The 18,607-nt window shown below is 47.6% G+C and overlaps 1 protein-coding gene across 3 annotated transcripts in view; it reads right to left on the bottom strand.

Annotated features, from left to right (window-relative positions):
- The window catches only part of LOC137425488 (phosphatidylinositol-3,5-bisphosphate 3-phosphatase MTMR8), a 54,857-nt gene that overhangs the window by 10,778 nt on the left and 25,472 nt on the right, over positions 1-18,607 (bottom strand). For all 3 annotated transcript variants that reach the window (XM_078776730.1, XM_078776732.1, XM_078776733.1), the window contains exons 9-11: positions 10,052-10,177; positions 4,885-4,934; positions 4,571-4,771 (exon numbers count right to left, since the gene is read on the bottom strand). In XM_078776730.1, the coding sequence (XP_078632856.1) occupies positions 4,571-4,771; positions 4,885-4,934; positions 10,052-10,177 (377 nt within the window). The remainder of the gene's footprint in view (positions 1-4,570; positions 4,772-4,884; positions 4,935-10,051; positions 10,178-18,607) is intronic.

Below are 18,607 nucleotides of genomic sequence, written 5' to 3'. Positions count from 1 at the left end.
AAGAGTGTGGGATTTGTCAGGATTGAAAGACATGTTCCACTTGTTTGACTAGTTTGTGATTTTATCCAGGTCTGCAGAGAGAGAAGAGGGTGCTGCCTGCTGATCTGAGTGTTGAGATATGGAGCGGCAGAGGGTAAAGTCATCAGCAAAAGGATAGAGAGGATTTTCCAGAGAGTCGGAGAGATCATTAATAAAGACCAGAAAAAACACAGGGCTCAGAACACTGCCTTGAGGAACTCCAGCCTGGACAGGAAGAGGTTATGAGAGAATTCCATTTAGAGCCACACATTGACTAAGACAGGAGAGGACGTCCACGAGCCATGCATGGAGGTTTCCATGGATAACATAGGAGGAGAGTTTGGTGAGCAGTGAGGTGTGTGAGACCGTATCGAAGGCACGAGATATACCAAGGGAGGCAGCTCTGATTTCCTGTTTGGCATTGAGGACATCCATCCATTGTTGAGACAGCAGAAGCAGCATGTCCAGAGTAGAGTGACCTGGTCTGAATTCAAATTGATGATCTAAGATCCAACCATTGGAGAAGAGGAATGATTTGATGTCAGAAGCGATGATGGATTCCATGACCTTGCTGATTATTGGGAGCAGGCTGATTGGTCTGTAGTTGCAAGGATCTGTTTTTGCGTCTTTTTTTTGTGTGAAGCGGTAGTGTTGGCCGATTTCCAAGCTGATGGCAGATGACCTTGAGCAAAAGTGAGGCTGAAGAGAACAGAGAGAGGGTGGAATAAGCAAAGATTTAATATTTTTTCAGCTTTTTTTGTTTTGTTCCACTGCAAACCAAAGAAATACATATGTGGACACCAAAATATTTTTGTGTGTATGAACACGAGCCACGACTGTATGAACAAAAAGTGGGAGCAGAGGGGAAGCCATAGCCAGAGGTCCTCCTGGGGGTGGGGTGGAGAGAGGGCAGTGCAAGGAGAGTGAGGAAGAGAGTTTTTGATAAAAATAGCAACCCCACCACCAGGACGTGGATCAGGTCTATCATACCGGAGGAGGGAGTAACCAGGAAAACATATTAAGGAATCAGAGACATCTTGAAGAGGGCAAGTTTCTGTTGAGCAGATTAAGTCTGGTTTGTCAGAAGCAACCTGTATGGAGAGATCAATCAGGTTTGAGCGAAGGCCCCGGATGTTGGAGGTCCATACTGTTAATGAAGAGGGAGGGGGAGCATCGGGTACAGGACAGGGGAGGGGAGGGTATGGTAAGATGCGGGGTCAGAGAGGGATTTAGGGAGAGCTTTTGATATGTGTCAGAAGATGTAGGAGAAAGGGAAGGATGAGGATGACAAAAGGTTTGATGGTGATGGGAGGAGGCACAGTGAGGCGTTGTTTGAGGGGGGGGGGAATGGGGAGGGCAGAGCAAAGCAGAAGGTGGAGGTATGAGATGGAAGAGAGAGGAAGCGGGGATGAGGCAGCTTTGTGGTAGAGGGGGGAGAAGGGAGAATTGGAACAAGATGGTAGGGAGGGAGATTTGAAGGGGAGGAGTGAGGGGGGAGTTTTGAAGGGGAGGGATGAGGAGGGAGTTTTGAAGGGGAGAGGTGTGGGGGGAGTTTTGAAGGGGAAGGGTGAGGGGGGAGATTTGAAAGGGAGGGGCAAGGGGGGGTTTAGGAGGGGAGGGGTGATGGGGTGTTTAGGAGGGAGGGACGAGGGGTTAGTTTAGGAGGGGAGGAGCAAGGGGGGAGTTTAGCAGGGGAGGGGTGAGGGGGTGATTTGAAAGGGAGGTGGGGTTTAGGGGGTGAGGGGGGAGTTTAGGAGGGGAGGGGTGAGGGGGACTTTAGAAAGTGTTGGACGATTAATGAAAAACGAACATTTATTACAAACTGGGTTTATTGTGATTTTCAAGTCAGAGATCCGTTTGAAAACGATAGAGGAGGGGTGGAATGAAGGTGAGTTTAGAGCATGTAGAAAAGAAGAACTGTAAGAGATTGATTTTTTTTTTAATGGAATGATTTAATGAGGAAATTGAAGAAAGTCTTTTAAGTAGCAAGAAGAACAGCGTGTTGTAATATTCCACTGAATGAAACACTGCAGGGGAAAGTTTAAACATATTTAAACAATATTTAAACAAAACAGTGAAAAACAATTTGGGAAAATTCCCTGAAGTGAGAGGGTGTGGATCTGAGAAAGAAGGAGAAAGGGTTGAATGAGTATGGTGGAAACTAGAATTGGAAAGGTGAGTTATAGCTGGAGAGGTAGAAGAAAAAGGAGATAAAGGGGTCAGGGCAAGACAACACGCACGTGGTCTTAGGTGGAGGAGGGGACCGCGAGGAGAGAATAAATTATTTATTTATGTATTGTATTTAAAACTTTAGACAAAGAATAAGATGTTCGGGGGAGGGAGGGAGTGAAAAGAAAATCAAACAAAAAAGCAATACAGCAAAAGAAAGAACATAGGTTTACAAAATACCGAATGGGGCAAGGGGAGCCTCGAGGAACAGGCCCCGCACACGGAGCGAACAAAAAACAACTAATTACACACACGTTTGCACGAATTACAAACCAAGAATAACTAGAAAAGCACAGCAACATATGCACAGTAAAATAACCAGTGGAAATTTGAGACACGATTGGGAAAATACTTAACTTTGATGACGTGGAGAGCTCAAAGGACGCTTCCTCGCCGGAGGAACCGGAAGTGGAAGTTTACCTTTTGTATCCCACTGATAGGCCGGATCTGTATCCGGACCTCAATCAAAATCTAGTCGGCTTTTTCTTGTCATCTAACCAACTTAATCCACCAAGTTTCGTCTGAATCCGTCCACAACCTTTTGATATATTGTGCTATCTATTGTTTTTGACCCCATCTCTCAATGGTGAAGAAACGTTTTTAAAATTCTAGTATCTAAATCCGGATTATGTTCTTCACCAAAATCTGCTCAATTCGTCCTTGTCACACACCCAACCTGCCCACCAAATTTCGTCTGAATCCGTCCATAACTGTTTGAGATATCGTACTCACAGACAGGGGTGCTTGAACACATAAACTTCGTCCACCATAGATGGCGGAGGTAATAATGCAAGTTGAGTTGATGATCTTCTAAATGACAGAGATGTATGTTTATGAAGGATTCCATGACCTTAGATTTAACTAATATGAATGCAATAACTGAATAATTCATAGGGGAGGAGGATTTACTTGGGTTTGGCCATTGCTTGCGGGTACATAAAGGATACCACGAAAGGAAGTCATATATTTATTACATACGAGCTGGGGGTGACAATCCCACAATATTTAGATATGAAATAAACAGATGACCTCATCCTACATAATCTATTTTAGTGCATTAAACACAATTATTGGAACAACCTTGTTTGCATGCTTAAATGTGTACACATAGGCACAGAGGAGGCATTAGGGGTGTGCATCCTGTGCAATTGCATGGGGCCCCCAGATAACAAGTGGCCCCCAATATATTTGGGCCCACACACAACCGATCGTGGTCAATAAATAATCTTTCGAGACGGGTCCGCTGAGAGTGAGGTATCACATTTGCTGGCAAAATATATCAACTTGTGAGTGGTGATAAACACAGCGCAAAGGGAATGCTCCATCTCAAGGAATAATAACTGCGTTTAATGGATACAAATGCAAGAATAATCCCGTTAAATTTGTATAATTCCTAATGTTAATACATATCGATATTGTTTCACGAATCCACACTGTAATTTATTGTACAATCACAAAACAAACCCTCTTTACTTTAGTAAATGGACTAACCCTTGCACAAGGTGCTGGAGGAACATTGCGGTTTTTGAAAGATAATTTGGAATTGTACGTTTCATAGTTCTGTATGACTGAGCCTGGTGTTGGCCGAGCGGTTAGGGTGCCGGCTTGGGATCCTAGGACACTGGGTTCGAATCCCGGTCGATCGCTGAATTAACACCAGGGGGATTGACTCAGCCTGTCATCCTTCCGAAGTCGGCAAATTGGGTACCAGTTCACTGGTAATTCCCTGTGTGTCGCAAGAGGCGACTAACAGGGTTGGCGGCAGGAAGGGCATCCGGCCATAAAACATCGCTTCAAAAAGGGGACCACGGTGCCCAAAAAAGGCCAACCCCTGCTCTGCGGGGAAAAATGGCCTCCAAAGGTGGTTCACATCATTGTAATATTCTCACTCAAGATTATCTTATGTTCTTTATTCGTATGAAGCGTATATATATATTTCATTCTTCATTCGTATGAAGCACAAGGCTGGGGGAGCAGCTGTGCCACTGATGGAGTTCCCCCTGTTGGTTAGGGCATGAATTTGGAATTTGTTCATGGTGCCGGCGATAGTTCACCTACTCTTCGTGAAGGACACCGAGGGATCTTTAATGTCTACCAACTAATGCCGACAGACAAAACGCTTGTTTAACGCCCATCCGAAGGACGGTGTACACATTGATGAATCGCCCTGCCTGTGAAACAGCGGGATGACAGTTTATAGCTCGGTCTGGATTCAAACCCAGGCTAAACAGCTTAGAGGTGAGTGCGTACTTCTGGACCATCTTGCCATCATCCCATTATTTCATGTTAGCTGATACGATGAAAAAGCGAAAAAATGAATTACCTTAAGGCCTCCCTCTCCTGTACATGATTTCCCAGAAAGTTTCCAAACTGGCAGGAGTACACCAGCTCATGCAAGTACAAAAGGAAGTGCTCATTGTACTGGAAGGAACATGGAAACTGCAGCTGTAATTGCCAAATGCACTCGAGGAACTGTGTGAAGATGGGAGACACCTCCCGTGGATCTCCCTCCAGAAAGCCGCATCTGCATGAAAGTAAAGTGGCAAGGTGACAATCACAATAGGAGGCAGGTATGGCGAATAATGCTCAATAACATATAATGGGCTTATGGGGATCATATTTTGGCCGAGCACTCACCTGTGGGAAAACTTGTGCCCGAAAGAGAGCCATTCTTTCTCGACAAGCACCTGTGCAAGCAAACAAACAGTGCAATGGTCGAAGCCGACACTCCTAATACAAATATGATCGATGACCTACTGAGCCAAGTACCAGCTTGAACATGCAGGAGTTGGAGTTGTGCAATCACATAAAAACTGGTCTATTGTCCCATTGAACATAGCTGCATAAATAAAATGGCCAGTTGTTGGTTGATAACATTTAGTAGATGATTTTATAAAAAGAGTTGTCAAAACAAAAAAATCCTCCTGTCCTGCTTTGAGGGGTCATGTTCATATGTAGTGAAAGGGAGACCATTCTATGCATTAGCCACTCTGACTGAAAAACCCTGCCTTCAAATTGTCCTAACTCTTATCTTCTTTACCCTAGAGCTTATGACCCCTAGTCCTAACACTGCCCCCTTTGCCGAAAAACTTCACTGCAACTATGTTGTACACACCCTTAGTTATCATAAAACATCTCTATCAGATCCCCATTGGAATTTCCTCCGGGCTAATTTAGCATCTTAAATTTTAGGTCTGTCTTTTTTTGGCCTCTCCTTTGTCTTTATTATCTTATATTCAGTGGATGTGGAGTATGAGGTAAATCTCAGGCTGGACATGTATATTTGTATTACCAAGGCTCGACGGGACCGGTTGCCCGGGGCAACCAAAATAATGACTTGGTTGCCCGGTCAGGCAACCTCATTACCATGCCTTCAACATTCATATTGACCATATTGAATATGTATGTACAAAGCAATGTTTTGATGTACAAAGCAATGTTTTGATGTACCAAACGACCTCCTGAATCGATAATAAAAGCTGTTTTTTTATTGAAATTTGCCCGAAGCAGGCCAGAGTAACACTAAATGTGAAAGACTACAGAGAAAAAGGAAGAAGAGGAAAAACTGGCAGAACCGTCACCGAATCCTGAAACAAGGAAACCTCTTCACAGGACCACTGTGCAGGAGGGGAGACGAGGCCAGGTATAAAAATTAATTTTCCTACCCCGATTGGGCGTTTCTTAGGATACAGTAATGGTGTTTGTAGGACGATGCAATATAAACAGTAGGAGATTGGGCATTTTTACCAGTAATACCTGTTCTCCCCTATGGGCTGGTGCTCCTGCCTCACACCTGGCTCGGCTTCACGCTGTTGAATCCAAAGCTTTCAGAATCATTGGAATCTTCCGCGATGAAGCTATCTCTGAGGGCCTTTCACTCACTCACCGCAGGCAGGTAGGTGGTCTTTCTGTCTTCTACCGACTCCTCTCCGGCCTTGCTCCCCCAGCTCTCTCTGTGCTCTGTCCCCCAAATATTCCTACAGGTCGCACAAGATCTGCCAGCCACCCTCTCATGGTTAAACTGCCGAAATCTCGGCTCTCTGCTCACCTTCACTCTTTCATTCCTCTTTTCTCCCGCCTCTGGAACAAACTCCCACACTCACTTCAATCACACTCCTCCCTCCAGGTCTTCAAAACAGCTGTTCACCACCATCTCTTATCTTCCCCCATCCAAAACCTTGATCTTTTCTACCCCCACTAATTCACCCCAGATCCACCTTGTTTGAAATTCCAACTTCTTTCCTGGAAATCCTGGCAGTGTCCATATGTTTATACCTCTCCCACCCCCCCCCCCCTTCGCATGCCTCCCCCCCAAAGCCCTCTCCCTCCCACAGTTCTCTCGATGTCTCCATGTCTCTCGGTCCCTGCTCTCAAATGTTGTGTTTGTGTCCTTCCCCCTCTCTCCCCATCTTGTCTACCGCTCCCGATGTTATTTGTTTTGTGTGTCTGTTTGTCTTTCTGTGTGATTAATGTTCGCTCTTTCACGAGCCTCGATCTTGTATACAACAAAAAAAAAAAAAAAAAAAAAAAAAACCATTGTTATGCGTGATATTCCGTGTGAGCGCTTGCGAAGGTGCAAAGGTAATCTGAAAGGTGGTGTGCTTATTGATTGTGTATACCCGTTGGTCGCTTTCCCAATAAAAGGTGTGTGTGTGTGTGTGTGTGTGTGTGTGTGTGTGTGTGTGTGTGTGTGTGTGTGTGTGTGTGTGTGTGTGTGTGTGTGTGACTGTGTGTGTGTGACTGTGTGTGTGTGTGTTTTGAAGACGTTAGAATCCATGATTATAGTATATGGCCCTTCACGAAGAAAACAATGTATTCCACTTGAACGAGCACGTACTTGCTCAATGCTCTTGTCGTCACTTGCAAAACCAAAACAAGTTACAGTTGCCGAGTAGATTAGTTATCGTGCCAACGAATGAAAAAATTGAAAGGCTGGCAGATGGGATGCCAATTTAACGTCCATCCGAGGGCACACACATGGATTGATCACCCTGCCTGTGAAACACCTGGTTGACGGTTTATAACTGGGTCGGGATTCAAACCCAGGTTAAACAGCTTAGAGGTGAGTGTGAATACATCCAGGCCAAGCTGTTGGTGAAGATTCTTAATCTAACTATATGTGAATGTTGCCAGGGGCAACATAATACTGTATAACAATCCTGAACATAACAGTTAGTGCGAACTTTTGAATCTGGTGGCTTACGTATTAAAAAAAAAAAAAAACCACCTTTAGAGGCCATTTTTCCCCGCAAAGCGGGGGTTGGCCTTTTTCGGGGACCGTGGTTGTTGTTGTTTTTCGGTCCCCTTTTTGAAGCAATGTTTTACGGCCGGATGCCCTTCCTGACGCCAACCCTTTTTGCCGCCTTTAACGACAAGCAGGGAAAGATGGGACAAGTGGCTTACGTATACTGTATTTAAAATTGGAACACCAGTTTTCAAGACACTCTGCCTGCCATGGAAGTTTTGACGTAATCATAACTTTGTACTGTGTGTCGCTGAAAGTGATATTTTGCAGTGGAGCGGTGTAGCTCAAAATGTATATTCCAGCTCAAAATAAACAAGACATCAATTCAAATGTCATGGGGGAAAATCATGGGAACCACCTAGATTCATTCTCAGATGCTGTGAGTATTCCTAAGGAAGCTTCACAGGCATATGGGAATAGAGTGGATTTCCATTCAGTTAAATCTATGATTAATTTGTTTTATATCAGTAAATTCATACACGTGATGTTAAAACAAATGTAGCATGCATTTTCGATTATTTTTCACATTAATTGACCACATCTTACGATAATTCACCAAATGTCTGTCTGTCTGTCCACCCGTCTGTTCCCAGGTACCGCAAAAACGACTGAACCGATTGCAACGAAATTTTGGGTGGGTAATCCTGGGATCCCCTGGAGTAAAATAGGCTATATTGTTTTTTCCATTTTTTTCCAATTTCCAATTTTTCCAATTTTGCAGTTTTTTCCAAACACAATGGAATAATATTGACCGATATGAACAGTGATGTGGCTTTCATTGAAATTCTACAAATACTGTTTAGATTTTGATGATTTGCGTGTGATATGATTTAACGGATGTTTATATAATTCGTTTGAAATTTTAAAAAACTTCAATTTCTGATATTTTGCCTTTTCATTTGGGCCTCCCAATTGAAGCCCCGCCCATAGGGCGGGTACCGTTGCTAGTATATATACAATTTGCTATCAGTAATAGGGTATTTGCTATCAGCCATTCTTGCTGGTCTAGTTCTTTGCTGCTATTTTGTGAGGTTGTAGTTTGCTATTATTAAAGCGATTTGTTAAGATACCAAAATGTACTCGATTTTATAAGAACATTGGACTTATAAGAGCGCAAACCCTGCATGGACAAATGTGAAATGTTGTGTAACACAAGGAAACTTCACGGTCGCAGGGTCTGGTGCAAGCAAAACAAGTAAGGGCCTTTTTGCGCATCTTGATGGAGTAGTGCTCTCCCCTTTGGGCAGGTGTTCCTGCCTCACACCATGCTCTTCTTTATGCTGTGGAAAGCAAGGCCCTCTAAATCATGGGATCCCCTGCGATGAAGCAGAGTGTCCAGGCCTGTTAGATTCACATCACAGACAGGAATTGGTACCTCACTGTATTCTACCGCCTCCTTTTTGATCTTTCACCCTCTGCCCTCTCTTGGCTATGTCCCTCCCAGGTTTCTGTATCGTGCACACAGTCTGCCAGTAATCCGCTTGCCAAACTCCCAAAATCCAGGCTCACTGCTCACCTCGACTCATTTGTTCCTCTTTTCTCTCGCCTGTATAACCAACTTCCCCAGTCTGTTCAGTCCCATTCTTCCTTCCAAGGCTTCAAGGCAGCTGTTCACCACTACCTAAGGTCACTCCCACAGACCCACACCCCTCCACCACAAATCCATACTCGTGATCTCTTTCACCCAATATGACCCCATTCCCAAGCACTTCCCTTTTCCAGGTTATTTTGATTTTTTTTTTTTTTACTCCTCTCCCTAATCTCTTTTCATTTGTTAGTTTGTTGGTTGATTTGTTCTTTTTAAGTTTCATCCCCAACTTTCCTCTTCCTCTTCTTGCTGTGTTTTAGCTTGTGTGCAGCTTGTTCTCCCCATGTGTCCTTGTTCTCTCCGTGTCCTTCTCCCCCTTCCTTGATCTCACTCTCACCTCTACTCTGATGTTTCCATTTTGTTCCATTCCATTTTGCTCTCGCTCTTCCACAAGCCTTGACCATGTATACAGAAAAGCAAGTGAATTGACCAGACACTGATGCATTTAGTTCCCCTGAGTAGATTAACTGCCGAAACATTAAAATGTCATTAAAAAAAATATATATATATATATATTTTAAGGATTTTGAACTTCAATCACATTCTAAAAACTAGAACGACACTCAGTAGAGAGCATACCTCCGCTTGGTTGGCCATATCACCCAATGGTGAAGAATCACTTTAAAAATTCTACTAGCTGGATCCAGATCTGGATCTTCACCAAAATCTAATCATTTCGTCCTTGTCACATACACTACATCTCTGCCAAATTTCGACCGAATCTGTCCACAACTTTTTGAGATATTTTGTTCACAAACAAACGGACAGACAAACGGACAGACAAAGACAGGGCTGAAAACATAACCTCCATCCACCTTTGGTGGCGGAGGTAATTTGGTATAAATAAACTTCGACAAAGTAAAATAAATAAGTGACAGAAGGAAAATGTAACATGAAAAGGACCATTATTTTAAAAGTTCAAAAATCTATTTTAAAGAGGAGATTCGGCACAGAGAGAAGAGCTTTCTTACCATGAAACCCAGCATAGTGCGGTAGTGTGGGTCCAGCATGAGGCTAGCCAAGGCACAGGCTTGTGTAGTACGGTCCCAGCCATCGGAACAGTGTACCAGCACACTATCGCCTTCATCACTCACTGCCTGTCACAACAAAAACCAACATGTTTTCTCTGCAGACATAATTTCCCAATTCAAGAGCCGACGTATGGATTGTTGCAGAAAAAGAACCCAAAAGAGAATAAAATATCTAATGAAGATAATTTTGCTGTTAAAACAAATAATGACTCTTAAATCGTAAAACAAATAATGACCCCAACCATCCCCCCATCCACTATCCGCCCACCACCGCCCCCCCCCCTCCCCCAGCACCATGCACTCCATCCCTCCATGCACACCGTCCCCTCCAGCACCATGCACTCCATCCCTCCATGCACACCGTCCCCTCCAGCACCATGCACTCCATCACATTTGTTATGTTTGTGGAGGTAGTGATATGTAGAGTCAGGTACATTCGTTCAGGTAGGTGCTCCGGATGTCGGGTAAGAACCATCACCTATAATAAGTTCTGTTTAGCCGAATGTCAGATAAGGTGTATCTTCGTCACCGTCATGAGGGGGCGTGGCATGTTAACTAGTTTCGGGCTAAAGATAAATTATCCCTTGTAAGTCTTGCTCGATGTGATTTAGCCTTTGTCCTTTATGGCACCGCAATAGACACTAGTGAGGAAATGCCAATTTATTGCACTAAATAATAACCATAAAACCAACCGGAACCCAGTTCTGAACACTGCCATTTTGGATGCACCAGCTACATCGCCACGAAAGACACCGGCAAGCCGAAGACACGTCCCGAGAGACTCGTGATTGGCCAGGGAAGAGCAAGAAGCGACTCGCTATTGGGTGGGAGTTGACCAATGGGAAGGTCGGTGTAAGAAGGGACTCATGATTAGCCAGGGCGGAGCAAGAAGCTACCCACTGATTGGTAGAAGGAAGGCCGAGGAGGAAGCAGAGCATTGATTGGTGAAGACCACCGATGACGTCAAAAGCGAGCAAGAAGCGGCGCGCTGATTGGTGGAGAAGCGCTGATGACGTGACGACCCAAAATTAAAATAACTCGAGGACGGACATTTTCTCTCTTGCTCGCTGACCCTGGACTCTTGCTTTATCCCTTCACGCCGTCATTTTGCCCTTCCTCGCCTGTCGCATCTTCCTCTTGTCCCTCGACGTTCCTGCCTCTCGCTCACCCCTGGCCTTCGACACTCTTACTAAAAACCATCCTTTGGTGTTCGAGGAGAATGGAGGCCTGACTTTGTGTGCGCGTGCCAAACGACGAGCGGTTTCCCGCCAATGCCGGAGCCGCGTCTAGATGGGGCCTGGACGATTGTTGACGAGGCAGCGAGTTGAGCTAAGTGCCACGATAACCCACACGTATTATATTTTATCCAGTTTATGTTCCCCTGTGTCTGTGTTTCTAAGTCTGGTGAGGGAGCGCTCCATTTAGGAATTTCGTTTATCGTCACATTTTCTTTGTCCCGGCATTCCGTTTTAATAAATCCTTTCGTTATTTTCTGTACATTTGTAAATCCGTTTCCATTTGTTATTTTTGCAGGGTGAAGACGTCGGCGAGACCCGTCCAGGTAAGTCGGTGCTATTCTTCCTCCTCACGTATAATCTGCCACATAGTTGGATTCAAAACGCCTCCATTAACGCTCGTTTGCCTTCAATGGTTCTTTCAGTGTTAATTGAGGGAACCACACGACAGTATATATTCAATCGGAGCACAAAATATATTTGGCCGACCTCCCCCACCAAATCCCCCATCCCCCATCCACCCACCACCATCCCCACACAGCACCATGCACTCCATCCCCCCTCCACCATTCCCCCACCCCTCCCTCTCCTCCCCCCACCCCAACTCCCCACGACCCCCAATACACTGTCACCACCACTAACCCCCACCCACCATTCCAGCCATCCCTCACTCCCTGAGAAAGCAGATATGGTCAAAGATGCCTGTTCCTCTGAAACGACGTGTGGTGAGGCGTACGGAGCATACGGATTCATGCTAGTAATAATAAACATAGGGGCAACACCCTTGGCGCTCACCTGGTAGAATAAACAGTATACTGTTTACTTCGATTTTCTTAGCGCCGTGAACAAACTTCGGTACATCACGGGTGGTGAAGGTTGTGGTCAAGTTTCATCGAAATAGTGTGTGTAGTTTCAGAGAAAAAAGCAAATTCTCATTTTGGGGGTAAAACTTGGATCCACTTTGACCCCGGTAAACCCCCTTAGACCCGATTTTTTTTTTAATTCCATGAAAAAACTTTAGTCACAACACAACAATCATTTGTGCCAAGTTTGGTCACAATCCCTTCAGCGGTTTTGGAAAAGAAGTTGCAAGTGTTTAGTGACGGACGGACGGATGTGCCATCACGTAAGCTCCCTTGATTTTTTGAACTTCGTTCCAGGTGAGCTAATAATTATTGAGATGAAGCAGGGAAACAAGTACAACTTTGAACGAATACCTTTAGTCTCATCGTCTTGTGGAACAAGTCCTTTCGTGAAAGTCATTTTTAGGTCATCTCATGTCGATTCTCGAAGAGATGAACTTATAAAATGGGTCGTGAAGTCTGGATGTCTGTCTGTCTGTCCAGTTGTCCGTTAGCTTTTTTATATTTTTGCTACTCCTCCCTTATCATCTGGCCGATTGTTCTGAAATTTGAGACATGAATACAAGACAGTAATCTGCAAAATCGCTCAGGCTTCAGTTTTTCAATTTCGGATCATGGGGCCTCTCGGGGGATCAGGGGGATCCGAGGGGGTTCTCCCAAACCAGCAGAGGTCTGAACTAGAACCCCAAGAGATGGCCGTCAGCCCACTCGGGGATATTTTCTCACTTTGTTCCTCCGCAAGGACCGGTAGGCACTGCACCAATTTGTCACTGGAGCTCCTGAGCGATTATATCTCCAAACTCATCTCCATAGCCAGTCGCTGCCTCGGAATTATCTGCAGGGTCATGTCCTTCGTCTGCCATCCTCAGCTTAAAACGGTGATCAAAGCTTCATCCGCAGCGTCATTAAATATAGCTCCCCATTATGGACTGGTGATACTGTTTCCTATATATAATCCCCTTGAGGCCCAGAAGCCGAAGGCTCTCCATATCATGGGAATCTCATGCCAGGAAGCCGATTCTCATGATCTGCCTCTTCCTCATTGTAGGCTGGTTACCTTGCAAATTTTTTACAGCTCAATTCTGATCTTACTCGTGCCCTGTCACTTCTCCCCCGAGCCCAAGCCAATTTCAGAAATTCAGAACTTGTTGCAATAATTACCCTGCGTTCGCAAAGCGACAAGCGGGATTAAGCATTCGTGTGCGTACATGTGCCGTGTGCCGTACGTGTCTGCATTTAAAAAAATCATTTTCTCGGCAACCGTTGGTCCAATTGACATTAAATTTTCACCAAAGGAGCGCCTCCCCCTGTAGAATATTGTAATGATTATTATGACGTCATAGGTCACGTGGTACAGGCGCCATCTTTGAAAAAATTCGCACCTCTTTATCTCTGAAACCACTCCATGGAAAAAATTGAGACCTGGCTCATTGTCAGCTACTCCCCATGGGGAATAAGATATGTTAATGATGATGTTATCGGTGTCTTCGTTATGACGTCATTATTCGACAAGTACAACACTTATCCGATCATTATTAATTTTTTTCAGCAACTGTTGGTCTGATGAACACTAAATTTTCACCATAGGAGCGCCTTCTCCTTTAGAATATTTTAATGATAATCATGACGTCATAGGTCGTGGTACAGGCGCCATCTTGGAAAAACTGAAAAATGTTGCACCTCTACATCTCCAAATCCGCTGCATGGAAAAAATTGAAACCTGGTTCATTGTCATTGTAAAGAACTCCACATGGGGAATAGGTGTTAACGATGTCGTCATTGGTGACATAATTATGACGTCATAATTCGACAGGGACAACGCTTAGTCTGATCAGTTTGAAATGTATTGAGCGTGATCTATGCAACAATTATATTAGAGAATATAAATTTATGACGTCATCGCTCACGTGGTCTGGCAGCCATATTGCATCAAAGAAAAAAATGTTCAAGAACAGAAGAATTGGCTCGCAACAAGTTGACTGTGCAGGGTACTATGAATACCATCTAGTTTTGAGAATTAATGGGTTATGTCCCTATCAAACAAGTTCTTTAAGTCTTCTAGCTCACAGATGGGCTGGCAGAATGGCATAGACAATAGAGGTATGTGCACTCGCCTCTAACTTGTCTCGCCTGAGATCAAATCTCGACTCAGCTATAAACTGTCATCCTGGTGATTCACAGGCAGGATGATTCATCAATGTGTGTCCTCACTAGGGTGGGCGTTAAACAGGTAACCCGTCTTCCAGCATTAGTCGGTGGATGTAAATGATCCCACGGTGTCCTTCACAAAGAGTATAGTAGGCGAGCTATCGCCAACCTACTGAACAGATTCCAATTTCCAGCGACAACCAGCAGGGGGCATTGCATCATCGGTACATCCATACTCCCAGCAATGATGCAAACTGATGAAATGATGCAATGATTTCACACCTGAGCTCCTCACCACATACAAAGCTTTCATCCATAGCTCAATGGAATACTGCTCTCCCTTCTGGGCCGGTGCTCCTGCCTCACACCTAGCTCGGCTTCACGCTGTTGAAACCAATGCATTCAGAATCATTGGAATCTCCCGCGATGAAGCTAACTCCGAGGGCCTTTCACTCACTCACCACAGGCAGGTTGGTGGTCTTTCTGTCTTCTACCGACTCCTCTCTGGCCTTGCCCCCCCAGCTCTCTCTGTGCTCTGTCGCCCAAATATTCCTACAGGTCGCATAAGATCTGCCAGCAACCCTCTCATGGTTAAACTGCCAAAATCAAGACTCTCTGCTCACCTCCACTCCTTCATTCCTCTTTTCTCCCGCCTCTGGAACAAACTCCCCCACTCCCTTCAATCCCACTCCTCCCTCCAGGTCTTTAAAACAGCTGTTCACCACCATCTATCTTCCCCCATCCAAAACCTTGATATTTTCTACCCCCGCGAATTCACCCCAGATCCACTTTTTTGAAATTCCAACTTCTTTCCAGGACGTCCTTGCAGTGTCCATATGTTTTATCCCTGTCCCACCTCCCCCCAAGCCCTCTCCCTCCCACAGTTCTCTCGATGTCCCTGCTCTGAAATGTTGTGTTTGTGTCCTTCCCCCTCTCTCCCCATCTTGTCTACCGCTCCCCTTTTTTGTGTTTTATGTGTCGGTTTGACTTTTTGTGTGATTAATGTTAGCTCTTTCACGAGCCTCGACCCTGTATACAAAAAAAACACCACCATGCACAGACTGCACAGGAAATGGCAATGACGATGAGCTCACAGACATGCTTATTTTGGAATGTTGACCATGGCACATCCTTGAATGCGTGTTACAGAGGACAGGTGTAATCGCGTTAATTACTTCGTTTTAATAAGTATCAAATTACTGTCAAAACCGAACGAAGCATGCCATGATGCAGCTCACAGTGCTGTCTTTGCGATAACCAAATCGTTGTTCTGCAAAACTCGATATAACCCACGTAATTACAAAGCTTCATTTCAGAAACCGATGCGGGTCGTGCGCGCTTTTTAGCAAAACCTGATATTTCCATTTAACCAATCAGTGTTCAGCATCATAGTCACGTGATGCAATACGTCACCTCCGACGTCATGATCACTTTGCCTCACTAAATACGCCAAAAAAACCCAAATAATCAGATTTCTCTCTAAATAATGTACAGTTATAACGATATCGAAGAGCCTGTGTTGTTCTCGCCATTGGAACGTAAAAAGAAGAGTCTTCCGTCTTCCAATAGTGGTGATAATAATAAAAAAAACATTTGTTTCATGTGCGCACAATGTACGTGATGCGTGTGTGGCGTCTGCCCTGTCTGCTGACGATCTTTCTTACATCAATGGATGGGCAGCTTTATTCTATGGAAAATAAAGTCAAACAGGACGCTATTTTGCTTTCTTACATGGATATTCAACAGTGTAAACAAAGGAGGTGAAGAGCAGGGCTCTTGCTTGAGACGGACGAAGTGACGGGCAAGACACAAACTCGTCCGAGAAGATGTTTATTGTAAAAACCAACTCGGGAACTCTGAAAAGCCCGTTTATCGGGCTGCATATATATCACAACCAGAAAGCACAACCGAAACCGAAAGCCACGCCTCTCAGGCGAGGCGCGCTTTGGTGGTCACGTGACCGACCGACAGGTGCAAAGGATTATAACCGCACGCGCGGCACGCTTTCGTGGTCACGTGACCGCCCCCCCCCCCCCCTTCCGGCGCCGTGGTTTGCCCGCCGGTTACGTCACCGGCTGGAGCAAGGAGATTCTGTTGCTGGTCTCGCTTGGGGGACCCATGGGTCGCTACACACGCCCCCCCAGAATGGACTTGATCCAGGAAGGTCAACCTGAGGGGGGTCCGGATGACCCGACCGAAACAACCCCTGGCCAGTCGCGGGGGGGGGGGGGGGTCCGGTGTGGTGACGGGTGGTCGGACGGGGGGTGCAGTGGACAGGGGGCAGCCGCGCCGCGGTGGGAGAGCCAGCCGCGGCGGCTGGTCGACGTCCATGTGGGCCGGCTTGAGGCGGTCCAGCGAAATCCGGTCCGCCCGGCCGCCGATGTTGACGATGAAGGACTTGTTGTCCCGTCGTAGGACCTGGAAGGGTCCATCGTAGGGTGGCCGGAGCGGCCCCTGATGCGCGTCGTGGCGCACGAAGACGTACTCCGCCGTGCGGAGTGCTGGGGGGACGTAGGATTGGGGGTCGCCGTGGCGGGACGTGGGCACCGGGGCGAAACGTCGGGCGGCCTCCTGGAAGTCCATGCGCTGGCGCGCGGCGGACCAGGGGCTGGTGGCGTCGGGAATGAACTCGCCCGGTACGCGGAGGGCCTGGCCGTACACCAGCTAGGCGGTGGACACCTGGAGGTCCTCTTTGGGAGCCGTGCGGAGGCCCAAAAGGACTGACGGGAGCCGGTCGGCCCAGCCGTCGTCCTGGAGGCCGGCCATGAGTGCGGCCTTCATGGAGCGGTGGAACCGCTCGCACAACCCGTTGGCCTGGGGGTGCTAGGCCATGGTGCGGTGCAGGGTAACGCCCAACGTGCGGGCGACCGCGCCCCATAGTTCGGACGTGAACTGTGGGCCGCGGTCCGACGAGATGTCCGCTGGTGCGCCGAAACGCGTGACCCAGGTGGCGATGAATGCCTGGGCCACGTCGGCGGTGGTGGTGGAGGCGAGGGGCACGGCCTCCAGCCACCTGGTGGTCCTGTCCACCATGGTAAGCAGGTGGGTGAACCCTTGCGATGGGGGAAGGGGACCCACCAGGTCCACGTGGACGTGGTCGAACCGTCGCTCGGGCACGGTGAAGGGAGCCAGCGGAGCCTGGGTATGACGGTGGACCTTGGCCCGCTGGCAGGGTGTGCAGGCATTGGCCCAGTCGCGGACGTCCCGTCGCAGCCCATGCCAGACGAAACGCGCCGCCACCAGCCTCTGGGACGCCTTCCGGCCCGGATGAGAGAGGCCGTGGCGCGCAGCAAAAATGCAACGCCGCCAGGTGACCGGCACAACGGGGCGAGGTCGGCCTTGGGAGATGTCGCACAGCAGGACCGTGTCCGCGAAGGGGACGTCAGCCAAGCGGAGGCCCGTGTCCACCACCCGGAGCACCTGCACCGTGCCGTCGGTGGCCTGGTCCGTTGCCATTAGGGCGAAATCGACGCCGACGTGGACGGCGTTGGCGCCGGCTCGAGAAAGGCAGTCGGCCACGGCGTTGTCCTTCCCGGCGACATGCCGGATGTCCGTGGTGTACTCCGACACTGCGGAGAGGTGGCGCTGCTGGCGGGCCGACCAGGGCTCCATGACCTTGGCCATGGCGAAAACCAACGGCTTGTGGTCGACAAAAGCCATGAACGGGCGGCCCTCCAGGAGGTGGCGAAAATGGCGGACGGCCAGGTACAGCCCGAGGAGCTCGCGGTCGAAGGTGCTGTACTTCAACTCGTTGGGCAGGAGTTGCCGGCTAAAGAACGCGAGTGGCTGCCAGGCCCCGTTGACCCATTGTTCATGGACCGCGCCCACGGCGTAGTCGGAGGCGTCCGTGGTGAGGGCGATGGGAGCCTGGGGTACCGGGTGGGCCAGCAGCGTGGCGTTGGCGAGGGCCCGTTTTGCGCCGGTAAAAGCCGCGTCCATGTCCGTGGACCAGACAACGTCGCGTTTCGCCGGCTGGCCGCGGAGGGCGGCATACAAGGGCCGCATGAGTTGCGCAGCTCGGGGCACGAAGCGGTGATAAAAGTTCACCATCCCGAGGAACTCCTGCAGCGCCTTGACGGAGCGGGGGCGCGGGAAAGCGGCGATGGCCTCGACTTTGGCCGGTAGCGGCACGGCGCCGGTCCGGGTGAAGCGGTGGCCCAAAAAGTCGATCATCGCCGCACCAAAGTGACATTTGGCCGGGTTGAAGATCAATCCGTGCTAGCTGAGGCGGCCGAACAGCGTCCGGAGGT

The sequence above is a fragment of the Myxine glutinosa genome, chromosome 4, assembly GCF_964187855.1.
Source record: "Myxine glutinosa chromosome 4, kmMyxGlut1.1, whole genome shotgun sequence".
NCBI classification, from domain to species: domain Eukaryota; kingdom Metazoa; phylum Chordata; class Myxini; order Myxiniformes; family Myxinidae; genus Myxine; species Myxine glutinosa.
The sequence above is the reverse complement of the archived record's forward strand: the minus strand, read 5'-3'. Positions and strand labels throughout refer to the sequence as shown.